At 38.8% G+C, this 14,453-nt stretch overlaps 1 protein-coding gene across 1 annotated transcript; it reads left to right on the top strand.

Moving 5' to 3' along the window:
* Positions 1-3,517: 3,517 nt before the first annotated feature.
* On the top strand, positions 3,518-12,516 carry LOC121731827 (zinc finger protein 888-like). Its single transcript, XM_042121492.1, has 15 exons — positions 3,518-3,616; positions 3,704-3,768; positions 3,863-3,901; positions 4,060-4,152; positions 4,253-4,384; positions 4,668-4,936; positions 5,210-5,420; positions 7,360-7,490; positions 8,460-8,534; positions 8,628-8,766; positions 9,640-9,746; positions 10,599-10,692; positions 10,909-11,037; positions 11,551-11,748; positions 12,273-12,516. Exons 1-15 carry the CDS (start codon positions 3,571-3,573, stop codon positions 12,474-12,476), a joined length of 1,932 nt encoding a protein of 643 aa, XP_041977426.1. The 5' UTR covers positions 3,518-3,570; the 3' UTR covers positions 12,477-12,516.
* The last annotated feature ends 1,937 nt before the right edge of the window (positions 12,517-14,453 follow it).

Below are 14,453 nucleotides of genomic sequence, written 5' to 3'. Positions count from 1 at the left end.
ACTGCGAGAGCCGATACTTCTTCCATGATAAAAATTATTCCATATCAATTATCAAAATTGGTTCAGCGGCCTTGCTAACTGATTAATTTTTTGTTAGCTTTCAGTAGTGGTGGCATAAAATTTTCTCGTGACACGTTAGCCGTGTCATACGCCATCATACGCCATAGAAGTTGTATATGTCTCGCCACAGATGTTGCAAACCTTTTGTAGGTTTCAAAGTTAGGAAAATGACAGCCCCTACTTTTTATTCAGAAACGAAGCCTTGTTTTACGTGGAAAATTAAGATGGTTTTGTTCAGAGTAGAACCTTCTAACTTGTAATTAGAGGGACGTACAATCGTTTTATAAAATAGGTACTGAATGACCGCAACTTCGTTGCGCCAAAACTCGTTTATCGGGCGGGAACAGTACATTTTTCCGGGACAAAATACTTTTTGTCCCGGTAAAGGACATAGGATACTTCCTAATTCCTATGTCCTTTCCCGGGACTCAAAGTATCTCCATGGCAAATTTCAGTAAAATCGGTTTAGCAGTTTTGGCGTGAAGAGGTAACAGATAGACAGACAGACGAACGGACGGATAGACAGACAGACAGACAAACTTTCCATTTATAATATTAGTATAGATGGTATGGATGGCAGACTTGAGATGATGATTGATGAGAACCTCTGATCTCTGAAAATCTAAATAAATTAAAGTCCGATAAAGCTTTTATCGGACTTTAATTTATTTAGATTTTAGTGACAGTCTTCATACGTCCGTTCTCGGACTCAAATTCCTCCGGGCTCGCGCGTAGAGTATACTTTGATCTAATCTTGTATTCATCATGTTAATGATTTTGTTAAATTTATAAATGCAGTATTTTGCGGTATTCTGCCTTCTGGTTGTATTAATATTCAACTGTGCGACCGCGAAAAAATATAATCGCCAAAAACTGTTAGCAATGTGGTTGTGTGTAGGTACACCGTACCACAGTATGTTTGGCCATAAACATTTTATGATGATACGTAAATATTTTTATAGATCAAATTAATAGTCAGGGTCCAGGGAGCCCTAGAACAATTTTTTTATTACTATCAAGCAAATTTTTTGTGAGTTGACTAATGTTATCAATGTCAGGGAGCCCTAGAACAAATTAGATTATAGATAATATAGATTTTGTAAGAAAGTAGAAATCACATAATATTGTTTTATATTTAAATTAAAATGTATTAAATAAGACTAATAACTTGTTTTTATTTTTTGCCTATAATAAGTACATAAATCGAGCTGTTTATTATGAGATGGAGTGAATAGCGATTAACCGATTCAATGCGGCGCACCTTTTTGAAGACTTTCAGTCGTGGCGGCATACAATTTTCCCGTGACACGTGAGCCGTGTCATACGCCATAGGAGTAGATGACACGGCTACCGTGTCATCCGCCACGTTCAAAAAGCTTTATGGTTTTTTTTGGTTTTTACGCTTGTATTAACTTAATTTATTTAATTGAACCCAAACTATTGTTGTTGACGGAAGGCTACGTTGTTTTAAGTTGATTTCGAGTAGTTTTACTAAGTGTAAACCTGAAAATGGCAGGTAAGCGATTTTTTTATTCAGATGTTGCAAACCTTTTGTAGGTTTCAAAGTTAGAAACATGAGTACCTACCTATATTAAATAGATCTGGGTTTCCAAAGTAAATTATACGTTCGTAGATAAATTTAAAGAAGTTCGTAGTTAATATTTTTTATCCGACTTCCAAAAAAGAGGAGGTTATACGTTTGGCTGTGGATATTTTTTTATGTGTGTTCAACGATTACTCCGCTGTTTGTGAACGGATTTTCAAAATTTTTCTTTTGTTGTATAGGGTATTTGTTCCATTGATCCGGTTCCGAGTTGGTACCATGTTCACAAAAGTGGTGATCTGATGATGGGAACCATGAAGACTCCCAATATTACTTCTTTATTTTCTTAAAAGTTTACTATTAAAAAGCCCGGCCGCACATTATCCGAATTTATTATCAGAAAAAGTCGGACGCTCATACATTTTGACACGTCAGAATTCTGATAGTATGCGGGGTCCACAATAAAATGTATGAACAGAGTACGTTCCGGCGGGCGTCCGAATTTTAGTGATCAGAAATTTTGGATAATGTACGGTGGGCTAAAAAAGGAGACAGCACCTACTTTTTTCAATTCACAGAACATTCAGAGAGGAAGCCTATAAGCTTGTTTTACGTAGAAAATTTAGATGGTTTTGTTCGGAGCAGAACCTTCTAAAGTGTAATTTGAGGGAGATACAATCGCTTTTTAAATGACACGGCTCACGTGTCATACGCCACACGTTAAAAACCCATAAGACGCGGCTGCCGTATAATCCGCAATGAATGCACCTTTTAAAAAAGGTGGACGGCCCCTACTTTTTTTCAATTCACAGAATATTCAGAGGCCAAGCCTATAGGCTTGTTCTACGTGGAAAATTAAGATGATTTTGTTCAGAGTAGAACCTTCTAAAGTGTAATTTGAGGGAGATACAATCGTTTTTCAAATGACACGGCTCCCGTGTCATACGCCACGTTAAAAACGCGTATGACACGGCTCCCGTGTCATCCACACTGAATCGGTTAAAAGGCGTATCATTAGGTGAACATCTGCTCGTTTGCTTTTCTGCTTACACATACTCTGCCTTACCGTGACAGCCTAGACCTTAGGGGTCTTTTTCGCTGTCAAAATTTGCACGTCTTCTCTAAGCTCCCTGAAAGCCCCAATTGCCATCTCTGGGTTCCATTGAAAATAATTTTTACTCTTTATGACAGTACCTATACCTTGTTCCTTGGTCTCCAAGGACCAAGGTATACTGTCTGAATAATAGGTCTTAGAACATTTACGATGTTTTAAATCATCCTCAAAAACACCTATCCTCTTCATGTACCGTGGTCCGTGGCATTCAGATGACGCCAAGGTTTTCTTCAAGTTGTCTCGGTAGTCGGTCGTGCTTCGAGTTTTTGGAGCATAGGCCGCGTATGTAAGTTACAATCATAGAGAAAAATAAACATATATCGAATTATATAATACATAATACACATTATACAACCTTGTGAGTCGTGGGCCCGTGGCCCGTTTCCAGTATATAATAAAGTACTCTGTGCCCGTGGCTCGTATGCTGTCAAAAATACTATCCTTTGTCTGTGGTCAAAAAAAGAAGAAGTTGGACATTTGTGACAGTGACTGTTACGTTTCTTTGACAGTGACAATCAATCGATTTGAAAATATTTGTAAACAATTTTTGTGTTGAAAATTATTATTTTAATTAAAATGTATAACAAAACTGAGCCACAATTCAGTAGAAAAACGATATTTATTGTTATAAATGCATAAGTATCAAAGTGCTTAAAAGAACAGCAATTGGTACGCATATAATTAGTAAAAATGGAGATTATTATTTAGCTATTCTTGCTTCATGTCTTCATCTATGACTTTTTATTTGGTCTGAGCTATTACCTAAAATTTTACTATATAAGAATACATAACATACAATGTGAGTATTGTATAAAACACTAAAGTGAAGAAATCTATATATCCTGTATCCACCATGCTCTTACCTGAAGATGATGACAGCTTGCACCTACATTGTGAAGGTACATATTATATAGCAGTTATTGTAGATGTAAAATCTATTTAACTACTTATATCAGCTTTTAAATAAAAATTGTTTTAATTTTCAGATACAAAAATATTTACACAGCAGCTGAAAGCAAATGGCACTGAATTGTTTTTTCCAATGGACATTGTAAGTTTCTATTTAAAATAAGAATGTTCTAAATGTTGTTGAGTACTATTATAATTATATTATAACTATCTATATTTTTCTTCTTTGTTTTAAGGTTTCAAATGAAAACTTCCAAGCTTCTGTATTAACACAGGTAAGTCAGTTAACATAAACAATGTAATGATCATAATTTATATGAACATTCACATGGGCATAGGATTCTATATGAAGGGGGCAGATTATGAAAATCCTAGACCGATCACTCTTTGAGGGGGGGGGGGTTATGATGCATACATATTCTCTTGATTCTAGGTTTGTCGCATTTGTCTAGCAGTTGATGTCAAAGTATACCACATTGGAGACTACAAACTTAATCAGTATTATCAAAATGTAACTGGGATTGTGGTAAGCACATTTTGCTCAACATTTTACAATTTTAGACTGCAATTTACAATTGATCCCACTCTCATATTTAACATTGAATGAGCAACAAATATAATTGCAGTCAAGTCTAGAAGACAACTTACCAAAAGTGCTGTGTTGGGAATGCGTCGCGAGATTAAAAACTGCTAATAGTTTCCGGGAGAAAGCACTAAGATCATATAATCTGTTGTTGAGCAGTGTCAAAGACAATTCCGTAAGTAATCCACAGTCTTTAACATTACATAACATAAATAATAGCCATAATAGAAATAAAATGTTTATTAAATTATTTAGAGTCATCTCATCATTCTGTCCTAGTCATTTTGTCAAGCTGAATAAGCTGAAAGCCGAAAATCTTTCGCGCCCGGGCTAATTGCTATTTAATTTTTTGACAATCAATGCCACTTCATAAAAATATGCTAAGAGTATTGGGACCTACTATATTAAATTAAAAACTTATTACTGACGAAAACAATGAAACACTGTATTTGATTCAGATATTGCTGAGAAATGTGAAATCAATAGACAGAGTTGCTAACAAACTACGTTCGCCGCTAGTGTTGCAACATTTCGACGGCGATGGAAGTCTCCAGTCAACTAAATGTAGTGATCCTGTCAATGTCGACACTCTTGACGACGATGAAGTTATTGTACCAGAAGAAGTGGTCGAAATTGAACATGCTGACTTTAATCAAGATGAGAGTGATGATAACAGCAAAGATGCATTAGAAGAACAATGTGATGATCCAACTATCACTACAAAAAGGTAACACCAGCTTTTACTGTCCTAAAGGACAGAGACACAATACATGTCTTATACCATTGAAGAAATTTATTTATAGGCAGATGGACTTATGCCATTTATGAAATCACATCGTGAGGCATCCATCACGTGACAGTGTCGCGTCGCGTCGCTGCCGCGTAGTGTCGCGTTATGTGGTCTCGACTTTACATAATCTACGGAACCAAACGTCGTAGGTCCACCACCTGCCTATATTAATCAACTAACAACTTCTCTAATAGTAAAAGTGTTTAACAGGAGTAAAAGAAGCAGCAAGCCTATGAAGTGGGGTTCTCTGGACGAGTCCAAGTTCACGATCCGGCGGCTGAGCGCGGCGGAGCAGTTGGAGGAGCTGGCGCGGCGGCAGGAGTCGGCCGCGTACCGCGCTGCGCGATACCGCTGCAACATCTGCTACCGCGTGTTCGTGTCGCAGGCCCAGCAGGACAAACACAGCATTAAGCACAGCGACGTAAGTCATACACGAGAACCCTTTTTTAACATGGGGAAATGAAACGCATCCTTGGCGAACTGGCGATATCGGCCGGGGTATGTGGGATTCCCCAGGTCTACCCACTAAAACCCCATGGTGCTCCACTCCTCGCTTAAGGCAGAGTTGGGTACGATGTAACCTACCGCAACTTTACCAGATACACAGAGAATAAGCATGTCATCGTTCTTGGGATGGTATTTTTAATAATTTTTATTGGAACATAGTTAAGTAGTGCGCTTATGTTTGACTGCACAGTCAAGTATTATATAATAATATCTATGGACGCTTCACACCACGTCAGCCTGGCCCCGTGGTAAGTACCTGAAGGACTTGTGTTACAGGTACCAGACAACGGAAATATATTTAATACTTTTATACTATACATATATTTAAGATTTTTATTATATTATATATTTAATACACATCCATGACCCAGGAACTTTGAAAACTTTTTGTTCCGTCGGCGGGATTCGAACCCGCGACCCCCGGCTTAAACTACCAACGCGCTCACCACTGAGCCACCGAGGTCGTCATGTTGGCGTGTAAAGTGGCGAATTATGTTAACTTTCAATTAGTTGACGTCACAATAAGTATGATTCATTAATTTCTGCCAGACCGCCCCTCGTGGCCGCTCCGCCCCTTAGGCTTCTTACAGACGAATGGCACGTGTCGGCGGCAGTCGACGGCAGCCGTTGACTTGTATAGATTTATATGGAAGTGGCGTCGAAAGCAGCGGCTCGCGGCATAAAAGACGGCTTTCCGCGCAGCCGCCACCGCTTCCGCCCCTCTGATTTCGAGACGGGTGCCTTATCAGCCAGGACACGAATTTCGCTATTTGGTCTCTTTGTGATTGCCAGAACCCATCGTGGCCGTTTTCATTAGAACCATAGCGCGAATTTCTAAATGAAATAAAATCTTGCTGTGATTCTAATAACATGACGCTTAACGCAAATAAATGTTTCCACATAAAATTTTCGCGAAAATTAAAACCTGTAGCTTCTAAATATGATATCGATGGCAACACTGTAAAAGAGGTAGGCGAAATTAAAGACCTAGGCGTAATTGTGGATAGCAAATTAAAATTTATTAAACATTATGATAGCATCTTAGCAAAAGCAGCCCGCATGCTTGGTTTTGTTAAGAGAAATTCTAAAAATTTTAAGCAGCCTCAAACTAAAGTCCTATTATACAATGCTCTGGTCCGTAGCCACCTTATAGTCTGGAGTCCTTATTATGTAGTGCATTCTCAGAGAATTGAAAATATACAGCGAGCTTTTACTAGATATCTAGCATATGGCACTAGCGGATTTTCACATCGGCAACCATATGAACAACGTTTGCATAAATTTGCTATGACCACCTTAAAAAATAGAAGAACATTATTGGACTTATGCTTTCTGTATAAAATTATCAATGGGAAAATTAAATGCAATAGTCTTCATGATCGTATAACACTGAATGTACCATACAAATATCCTAGAAAAAAAATAACTAAGACTTTCTATATACCTCCCTGCAAAACCAATCTTGGGTTACAATCTCCGATGGCTAAAATATTTACTCAATATAATAAAATAAATAGTATCAAAGATCTAGATGTGTATAATGATAAATACTTTGTATTTACTAAAAAGGTAACAGATTCATTTGTTTAAGTTTAAACTATTTTGTTGAAATTTTAATATTGTTATTAATGCTATGTACACCATAGCTGTCGTGTACATCAGATATAATACCAATTGTTATTTTAGTTGTAAGTAAAAAATGTATACGATGTGGTTGTACTTTATAAATAAATAAATTTCGCGATGTGGAGATTTTACTGTGACCACAGTCCACAACGCGTTGTGAGATATTTTTCTGCTCACTGCAGAGCGTTTTCGATCTTTGACCGTACATAAACATGACATTCGTACAGAGCCGGGGGAAGCTGGAGTGCGATATCTGCAAGAGCCGGTTGCGGTCGTCGAGGATGCTCCGCCACCACATAGCCAGCTGTCACACCACCAGCTTCGCCTGCAAAGCCTGCCCCTTCTGGACCAAGAATAGGTATAAAAAGTAGTAGGACTAGATGCAAGCTGTTATCGAGGCAATTAGGGCATTCGCTGCGTTATGCGTGCGCCCGGCGCGGCCACCCGCGAGGCGTGCTTGTTTCATGTCATACTATAGAGCAGCGCGGCGTTGAGCGGGTCAGCCGTCGCACGTTTACCATGGCGCGGGCGCCCGCGACGGGCAGCCGCGGCGGGCACACGCTCAACGCAGCGAACGACCTTAGACTAAGAGTCCTCTATTCTGAGTAAAAAAAGGTAGGCTATGTATTTGAAAATGAGGCAAATGAATATAATCGGCCAAGTGCGAGTCGGACTCGCGCACGTAGGGTTCTGTACCACTATAGAGCAAAAGGAAGAAAAAAATTCCTCCTTTATTAATAATTTTATTTAAAGTTAATTATGAATTATTAAAGTACATAAAACTGAGTCATATACTAAATACTCACATACGGTTTTGCTCGATAGTTTTACTCCGAATCGAAGGAAATGACATATTTGACATATTTAATTCCATCGAGCCGGCTCGAAGCAAGCCTTCGAGCTGTCAGTTTAGCGGTCCACACGGTGGTTATTGCTCAATTTGGAGTAAATCTATCGAGCAAAACCGTATGTCAGTACTTAGCATTAGGTGAATATCTCAGGTGGCTACCTGTTATCACCATTAATAACGAGCAAAAATGTTTAAAAAATCACGTTTGTTGTACGGTAGCCCCCCTTAAATATTAAATTTATTTTGTTTTTAGTATTTGTTGTTATAGCGGCAATAGAAATACATAATCGATAAAAATTTCAACTCTCTAGCTACAACCGTTCTTGAGTTACAGCCTGGAGACACACATACAGAAATCGAAGTCTCAGTAATAGGGTCTCGTTTTTAAACTTTGGGTACGGAACCCTAAAATGGAAGTTAAATAAATATGCATTATTAATAAATATTGCTTATTAAAACATGAGTCTCACTTTTCAGTTCTGTTGCAAAGAAGCACCAACTGTTCCATGCTGGAATGACATTCAAGTGTCCACATTGTCCTTTAGAGTTTGAGTAAGTCTATTTGAGCTACTCCTTATGAATAGACATTAAACCGAAAGTTGAAAATATAGCTCAAACTGTGAATCTTTCGCGTTTTGTTCCTAGGAGACAGACGAAGTATTTCAATCACATCCGGCGGCAGCACGTGTCGAAGTTCGTGTGCGAGTACTGCGGACAGACCTTCATCAGTCAGAAAGGCGCCGACGCACATAAAACTAAATCGCACAAACCGGCTGACTTTGAGGTATATTTGATAATAGCATAATAAACTGACGAATCGGCGCGCGACGCGGGTATCGCTGTAAGCATGCTAGGAACGGACGAGCAAAGCAGGTCACGGCGGGCGACGACCGATGCGACATACTAGGGTGAACATGACTTGTGATTGTACAGTACTAGTCATTGGACAGAGCACAAAAAGACTATATTTATTAAGGTTGCTTTAAAAATACCAGTTTTTCTTTAAAACGAGGCGTTCTAATACTTTAAAAACAGGCAGTTTTAAAAGCAACCTGTCCAATGACTGTTACTGTCCAATCACTGATCAAACACTTAAATAAATAACACGTATAAAATTCGAGAATACTTCTAAGTCTATCGTCATAATAGTGAAGATTCATATTGAATATTTTATTTATTTTGCAAATACTATGTAAAACGCGAAAAAATTTGCATTTAAGCTGATCGCACATTAATTGTCCGCAAACTGTGACGTCACACTTGTTTTATAAAAATACAAGAGTGACGTCACGTTTCCCTTTGAAACAGTCAGTTCAAAACCATCTGCATCAATTCAATTCAATATCTTTATTAATTTCACAAAACATGATAAAAAGATTTAACAAATTTCCGTAAAATAGTTCATGTTTTGCCGTTTTAATGGCATGCAAATATTACAATAATAGGATCCTAAAGTAACAGCCAAAATATATAATTGGATTTGATATTAATTCAAATGTATTTTTTTAACATCTTGTTTCTCCTTCTTAGATGAAATTAATTAATTTAAGCGATAATAAAAATAATGCGTCTTCCCCATGCTGCTGCATCATATGAGGGGCATTTATTACCCTCATATGCACTAGTGACGTCACATGTGTAATATAAACTGCGGTAGGCGGAGCTGACGGGCCCGTACTGCGCGGAGTGCGACGTGCGGTTCGCCACCGACGACGCGCACGACCGTCACCTGCAGCAGTCGGCGGCGCACTGCAGAGATGATACGTGAGTTTGCTTGTCTTTGTTCTTATAACTCAACTGGCGACCCGCCTCGACGTCGCACTGGTATGAAATATATAGCCACTGAAGAAATGATTAAAATCGATAGCCTATGATCCTTCACGTGATCTATTTCTTATCTGTGCCAAATAACATAAAAATTGCTCCAGTAGTTCGCGAGATAAGCCCTTTCAAATAATTTCCCCCGTTTTTTCCACATTCTCCTTTTAGTCTTAGCGTGATAAAATATAGCCTATAGCCTTCCTCAATAAATGGGCTATCTAGCACTGAAAGAATTTTTCAAATTTGACCAGTAGTTCCTGAGATTAGCGCGTTCAAGTTAGCCCTTTCAAATAATTTTCCCCGTTTTTTCCACATCTTTCTCTATTTCTTCGCTCCTATTAGTTTTAGCGTGATGAAATATAGCCTATAACCTTCCTCGATAAATAAAAAATCCGTAGCGTAGTTTTAAAGATTAAAGGGAACAAAGGGACATGAGGGAAAAAGCGACTGTTTTATAATAATATGTATACTGTATTGATACTAAAATACCACAGTATGACTATACGGGTTGTTGCCAACCGTACAAAAAACATGCTTTTACTTCATCATTTCATACTGTCGCGAATCAAGACTATTTGTACGGGAAATTATTAATAAAGTCAGATGTCATTGAACAATCAAAGGGAGCGGTTTTATTTTATCATTCTCGATCGTTCACCCTTAATTTAACATTTTTATCATACATCTTTATAATTTTGGAGTAAGGCAGGCTGCAGCACAATGATATATAATATTATAATGTCGTTAATAAATATAATGTTATGTAATATTATAAACAAGCTTAATATTGACTAGTGTACTGGCGGAAAGACGACTGCGGCTGCTGCTGCGGGGCCGCGGCCGCGTCAACCGTCAGCCAGCCACCTCCGACACGGTGCGGTGCGAGCAAGTCAGTCGCACACAGTTTTTGCTACTTCCTTTTCCTCGTAGTTCACATATTATGTATTGGTTTTGAATATAGTTTTTTTTAATTATTAGTACTTTCCATATTTATAAATATTGCTCGTATTTTAAAGAAATAAAATTTCTCGTCATGCCTAATTAGTGTGGCCATACTATGTAGTACTATTTCAGTGAATCATGATTTAATTTTATGCATTTACAGTGCGGCATAGAGTGCGACAATTTTCGAGCGTACGCGCAGCACTTCAGGTTCCAGCACCCCGGCTGCAACCGCACGCTGTACAGCGGCACCGACCCCGCCATGTGCGAGCACTGCGGCAAGATCTTCCAGGTATTAGCTTTTTTTAGGTAATAGCTTGCAACTTACCTTATCGTGTAAGAGGTAGGGTGTTCGGTGAAACAAGGCATAATATGTTAACGTATTCGCTATGCTTCACGGAACACCCTAGTAACCCGAATATACAGCCAAAGCTGTCGGTGAGTAAAGCCACTGACGGAGCGATTACGATTACTTGCGACAGGTGAACAACATGTAGATCTTTTGCTACGTAAATGTCAAAAGTCGTAAGCTCACCTCTACCAATCACCTAGGCGATTTTGTCTTAGCAGAGAACTAGATGATATTGTATTGGACGCTCTGTGTATATACCTAATATTTAATTATTTCTGGCCCGCACTGATGTTTGAAACATCAGTGCGGGCACAACGCAGCTCTTCTAATGTTGCGAATGCCCATGGGCGACGGTAGTTGCTTTCCGTCATGTGATTTTTTTTATAAAACAAGGGTCAAACGGGTTTGCTCATTTGCCCCTTATTTTATAAAAATAAACGTGGTCGTATTCAGAACAAGGGCCAGTTGCGGAGCCACATGGCGCTGCACACGGGCGGCAAGTTCGAGTGCGCGGAGTGTGGCAAGAGCTTCGCGCACTACACAACGCTGTGCTACCACCGCCGCAAGCACGAGCCCGACGGCGGCTTCGACTGCCCCGTCTGCGGGAAGCGGTTCACGTGCTACAGCAACCGACACCGACACATCAAACACGTACGTATAGTGGCAGCGACAAAGCTTTAAATGAACGTGGCGAATAAGAACAAACGCCGCCACCATACGAAACGTCAGTTTTGACAGTTCCCCATTACCAGCAGCGCCCCCGCCCACGTTCATTTATAGCGTTGTCACTTGTCGCATTTTACACGTACCCGAACCGGTGGTACGTCAACACGTAGACATGAGAATATTTATTTCATTTGTTCAGATTTTTTCCATATTTATTTTTTGTTACGTTATTGCATATCCGCAGGGTGATTACGTTTCTGTCTAAAAAATGTTCAACCGTTAATCGCTGAAAAATATCATTAAAAAATATAAATATATTTATATTTTTTAAAGAGTTATTCCTTAGCTATAGCGAAAAGTAAGCAACAAGCGTTTGTCAGTTTGTGTAGATATTTTCGACAGATGCGATATTGCGCAGTTTGCTGTGATTGCTGTAAAACGCCTATTGCAAAATACGTAACGTACCTGTCGGTCAGCATGTCGCTAATGTGTGTATTCGCTCTGTCCAGGCGCACGGCGGCGAGGAGAAGCGATTCAAGTGCGATACTTGTGATAAGCGGTTCGGGCAACGGAGTACGCTGCAGTCGCACGTCGATCACGTGCACCTCAACGTCCCGTGGCCGAAACGCGTACGCGCGCCCCGGCCCCGCCCAACTCTCGCGGGCGCGAACGCCGCCCACCCGTCGAACAGCATTGTAGCTAATGAAGGCTGATATAAAGACAACAACTCATAAATAAATTATTTGCGACTATTATAATTCTTTTTTTAAATACATGCCCATGAAGTAATTAGAAAATTTAGATTCAACTTTGAGCATTACATTACAATACTACCTCGCTGAGTCCTGACTGACGAGCATTCGCATGTATTATATATTTCGATTATCTACTTATTATATAATAATACATTATATCAGTGGTCCCCAACCTTTTTTTCACGCGGGCCACAAACATGTTTTGGTCTTGGTGTCACGGGCCGCTAAAAATTTTTTTAGGTTTAAAAATAACGTTCTTCGAAATAAAAAAATTTAAAAGTGAAAAAAAATTCACGACTTTCACGATGGCTTTACATTATTTTGCCGGTAGGCGTGAATTTCAAAATGGTTTAGGGAGATCGCAGACGACAGACTTTTTGGTCATTGACACATGGCCGCGCCATGCCGACTGTATGGGCGCCGCAGACTCGATCGCACAAAAAGTCTGTCATCTGCGATCTCCCTTAAGAGGGCGACTAACCCCAAAAATCAAACATCGTCCTTCTCTCTTCACACTCACGCTCGTCTTTCATATGCCAGGTGAAACAGAACGACGCGGATTCATCGCCAAATTAGTTTTTTCTCAATAACTCGATAAATATACAACATTTTAAAAATCCGCTAGGTCGATCTCTCAATGATAGAATTTTATACAATGTGTTAAAATATTAACTTAGTTCAATGCACGGTTACGGCAATAAATGAAAAATTCGTGAAAATTAGATGCATCTTTGTGATTTTTTTTTCTATCGAGAAAATTTTAGGATATCGTGTTTTTGCTCAGATCGAATTCTCGGAAATATAATTTAGTATTTAATTTCAGAAAATGAAACAATTCGGGGCTTATTTTCAAGTATAAAAATGAATTATAAAATTTAGGGTTAGTCGCCCCCTTAACATCACGGGGGCACAAATAAAGTCCCGGCGGGCCGCGGATTGGGGGATAGATGCATTATATAATACTAGCTGTTGCCCGCGACTTCGTCCGCGTGGACTTCTTTTTTCTAACTTTATAAATAAAACAACCCTGGTACCCCTTAAAAACAGCTGTGCAGTGTGCACATAATATTTCAATTTTTTAAATTAAACTTTATATTTTATGCCAAATTTTTAAGCTTATTTAGCCCCTCAATTACACAACTTTACCCATAAACTATTTATCAATGAAAGGTTTAAGGTTACGTCACTGCATAGATAAAGTAATGATTAATTAAATAACGTAAAATAGAAATAACAATCGAAAAAAAATCGAAAATCGAATGCAAGATAATATCACCTCTTATAGAAAGACTTTTGGGCAAGCGTTAGCGCGATGTAGAAGACGCACGGCGCCATCTATTATAGATTTTCGGAACTAAATTAATTTGAACAAATTTACGCATTTTCACCCCCTTACAACGCTTTTTTTCAGAAAAAAAGTAGCCTATGTCCTTTCTCAGGCTTTAGACTGTCTGTATACAAAATTTCATTACAATCGGTTCAGTAGTTTTGGCGTGAAAGCGAGACAGACAGACAGAGATACTTTCGCATTTATAATATTAAGTATAGATTATGAATTATTTAAACAGATTACAGTGCATTTGACTTTGATCATTCCATAGCATATAAAAATTGTGCAAGGTGATAATCAGCGTTCTCTGTGTAAATACAAAGAGATAAACATAGACATAATATTTTATATTATGTCTATGATCATAATCAATAATAATAAATCGACTCGCATCGACATTGCATCCGCATTCCGCACGGATCAAAATCTTTTGATTTGACTATAATGAACCAACTCACGCACACAGTCGCACTTGCTTCTGCGTGAATAAAAGTGCACTGAATTACATGAAACTTGAAATTATGCGTACGACGTAAACGCTCTTAAATATGATTAGATGCTTATCTGGTGTTTGGTGGGGATCTCATCCATTTACAATGAAATTG

This window comes from Aricia agestis, chromosome 11 (genome assembly GCF_905147365.1).
Source record: "Aricia agestis chromosome 11, ilAriAges1.1, whole genome shotgun sequence".
In the NCBI taxonomy this organism is placed as follows: domain Eukaryota; kingdom Metazoa; phylum Arthropoda; class Insecta; order Lepidoptera; family Lycaenidae; genus Aricia; species Aricia agestis.
This window is presented reverse-complemented; position numbering and strand designations above follow the sequence as displayed.

Coding starts and splice junctions, on each gene's coding strand:
- LOC121731827 (XM_042121492.1), top strand. CDS start 3,571: ATGCTCTTACCTGAAGATGATGACAGCTTGCACCTACATTGTGAAG. Junction 4,385..4,667: donor GCAGTGTCAAAGACAATTCC/GTAAGTAATCCA, acceptor TATTTGATTCAG/ATATTGCTGAGAAATGTGAA. Junction 4,937..5,209: donor CCAACTATCACTACAAAAAG/GTAACACCAGCT, acceptor AGTGTTTAACAG/GAGTAAAAGAAGCAGCAAGC.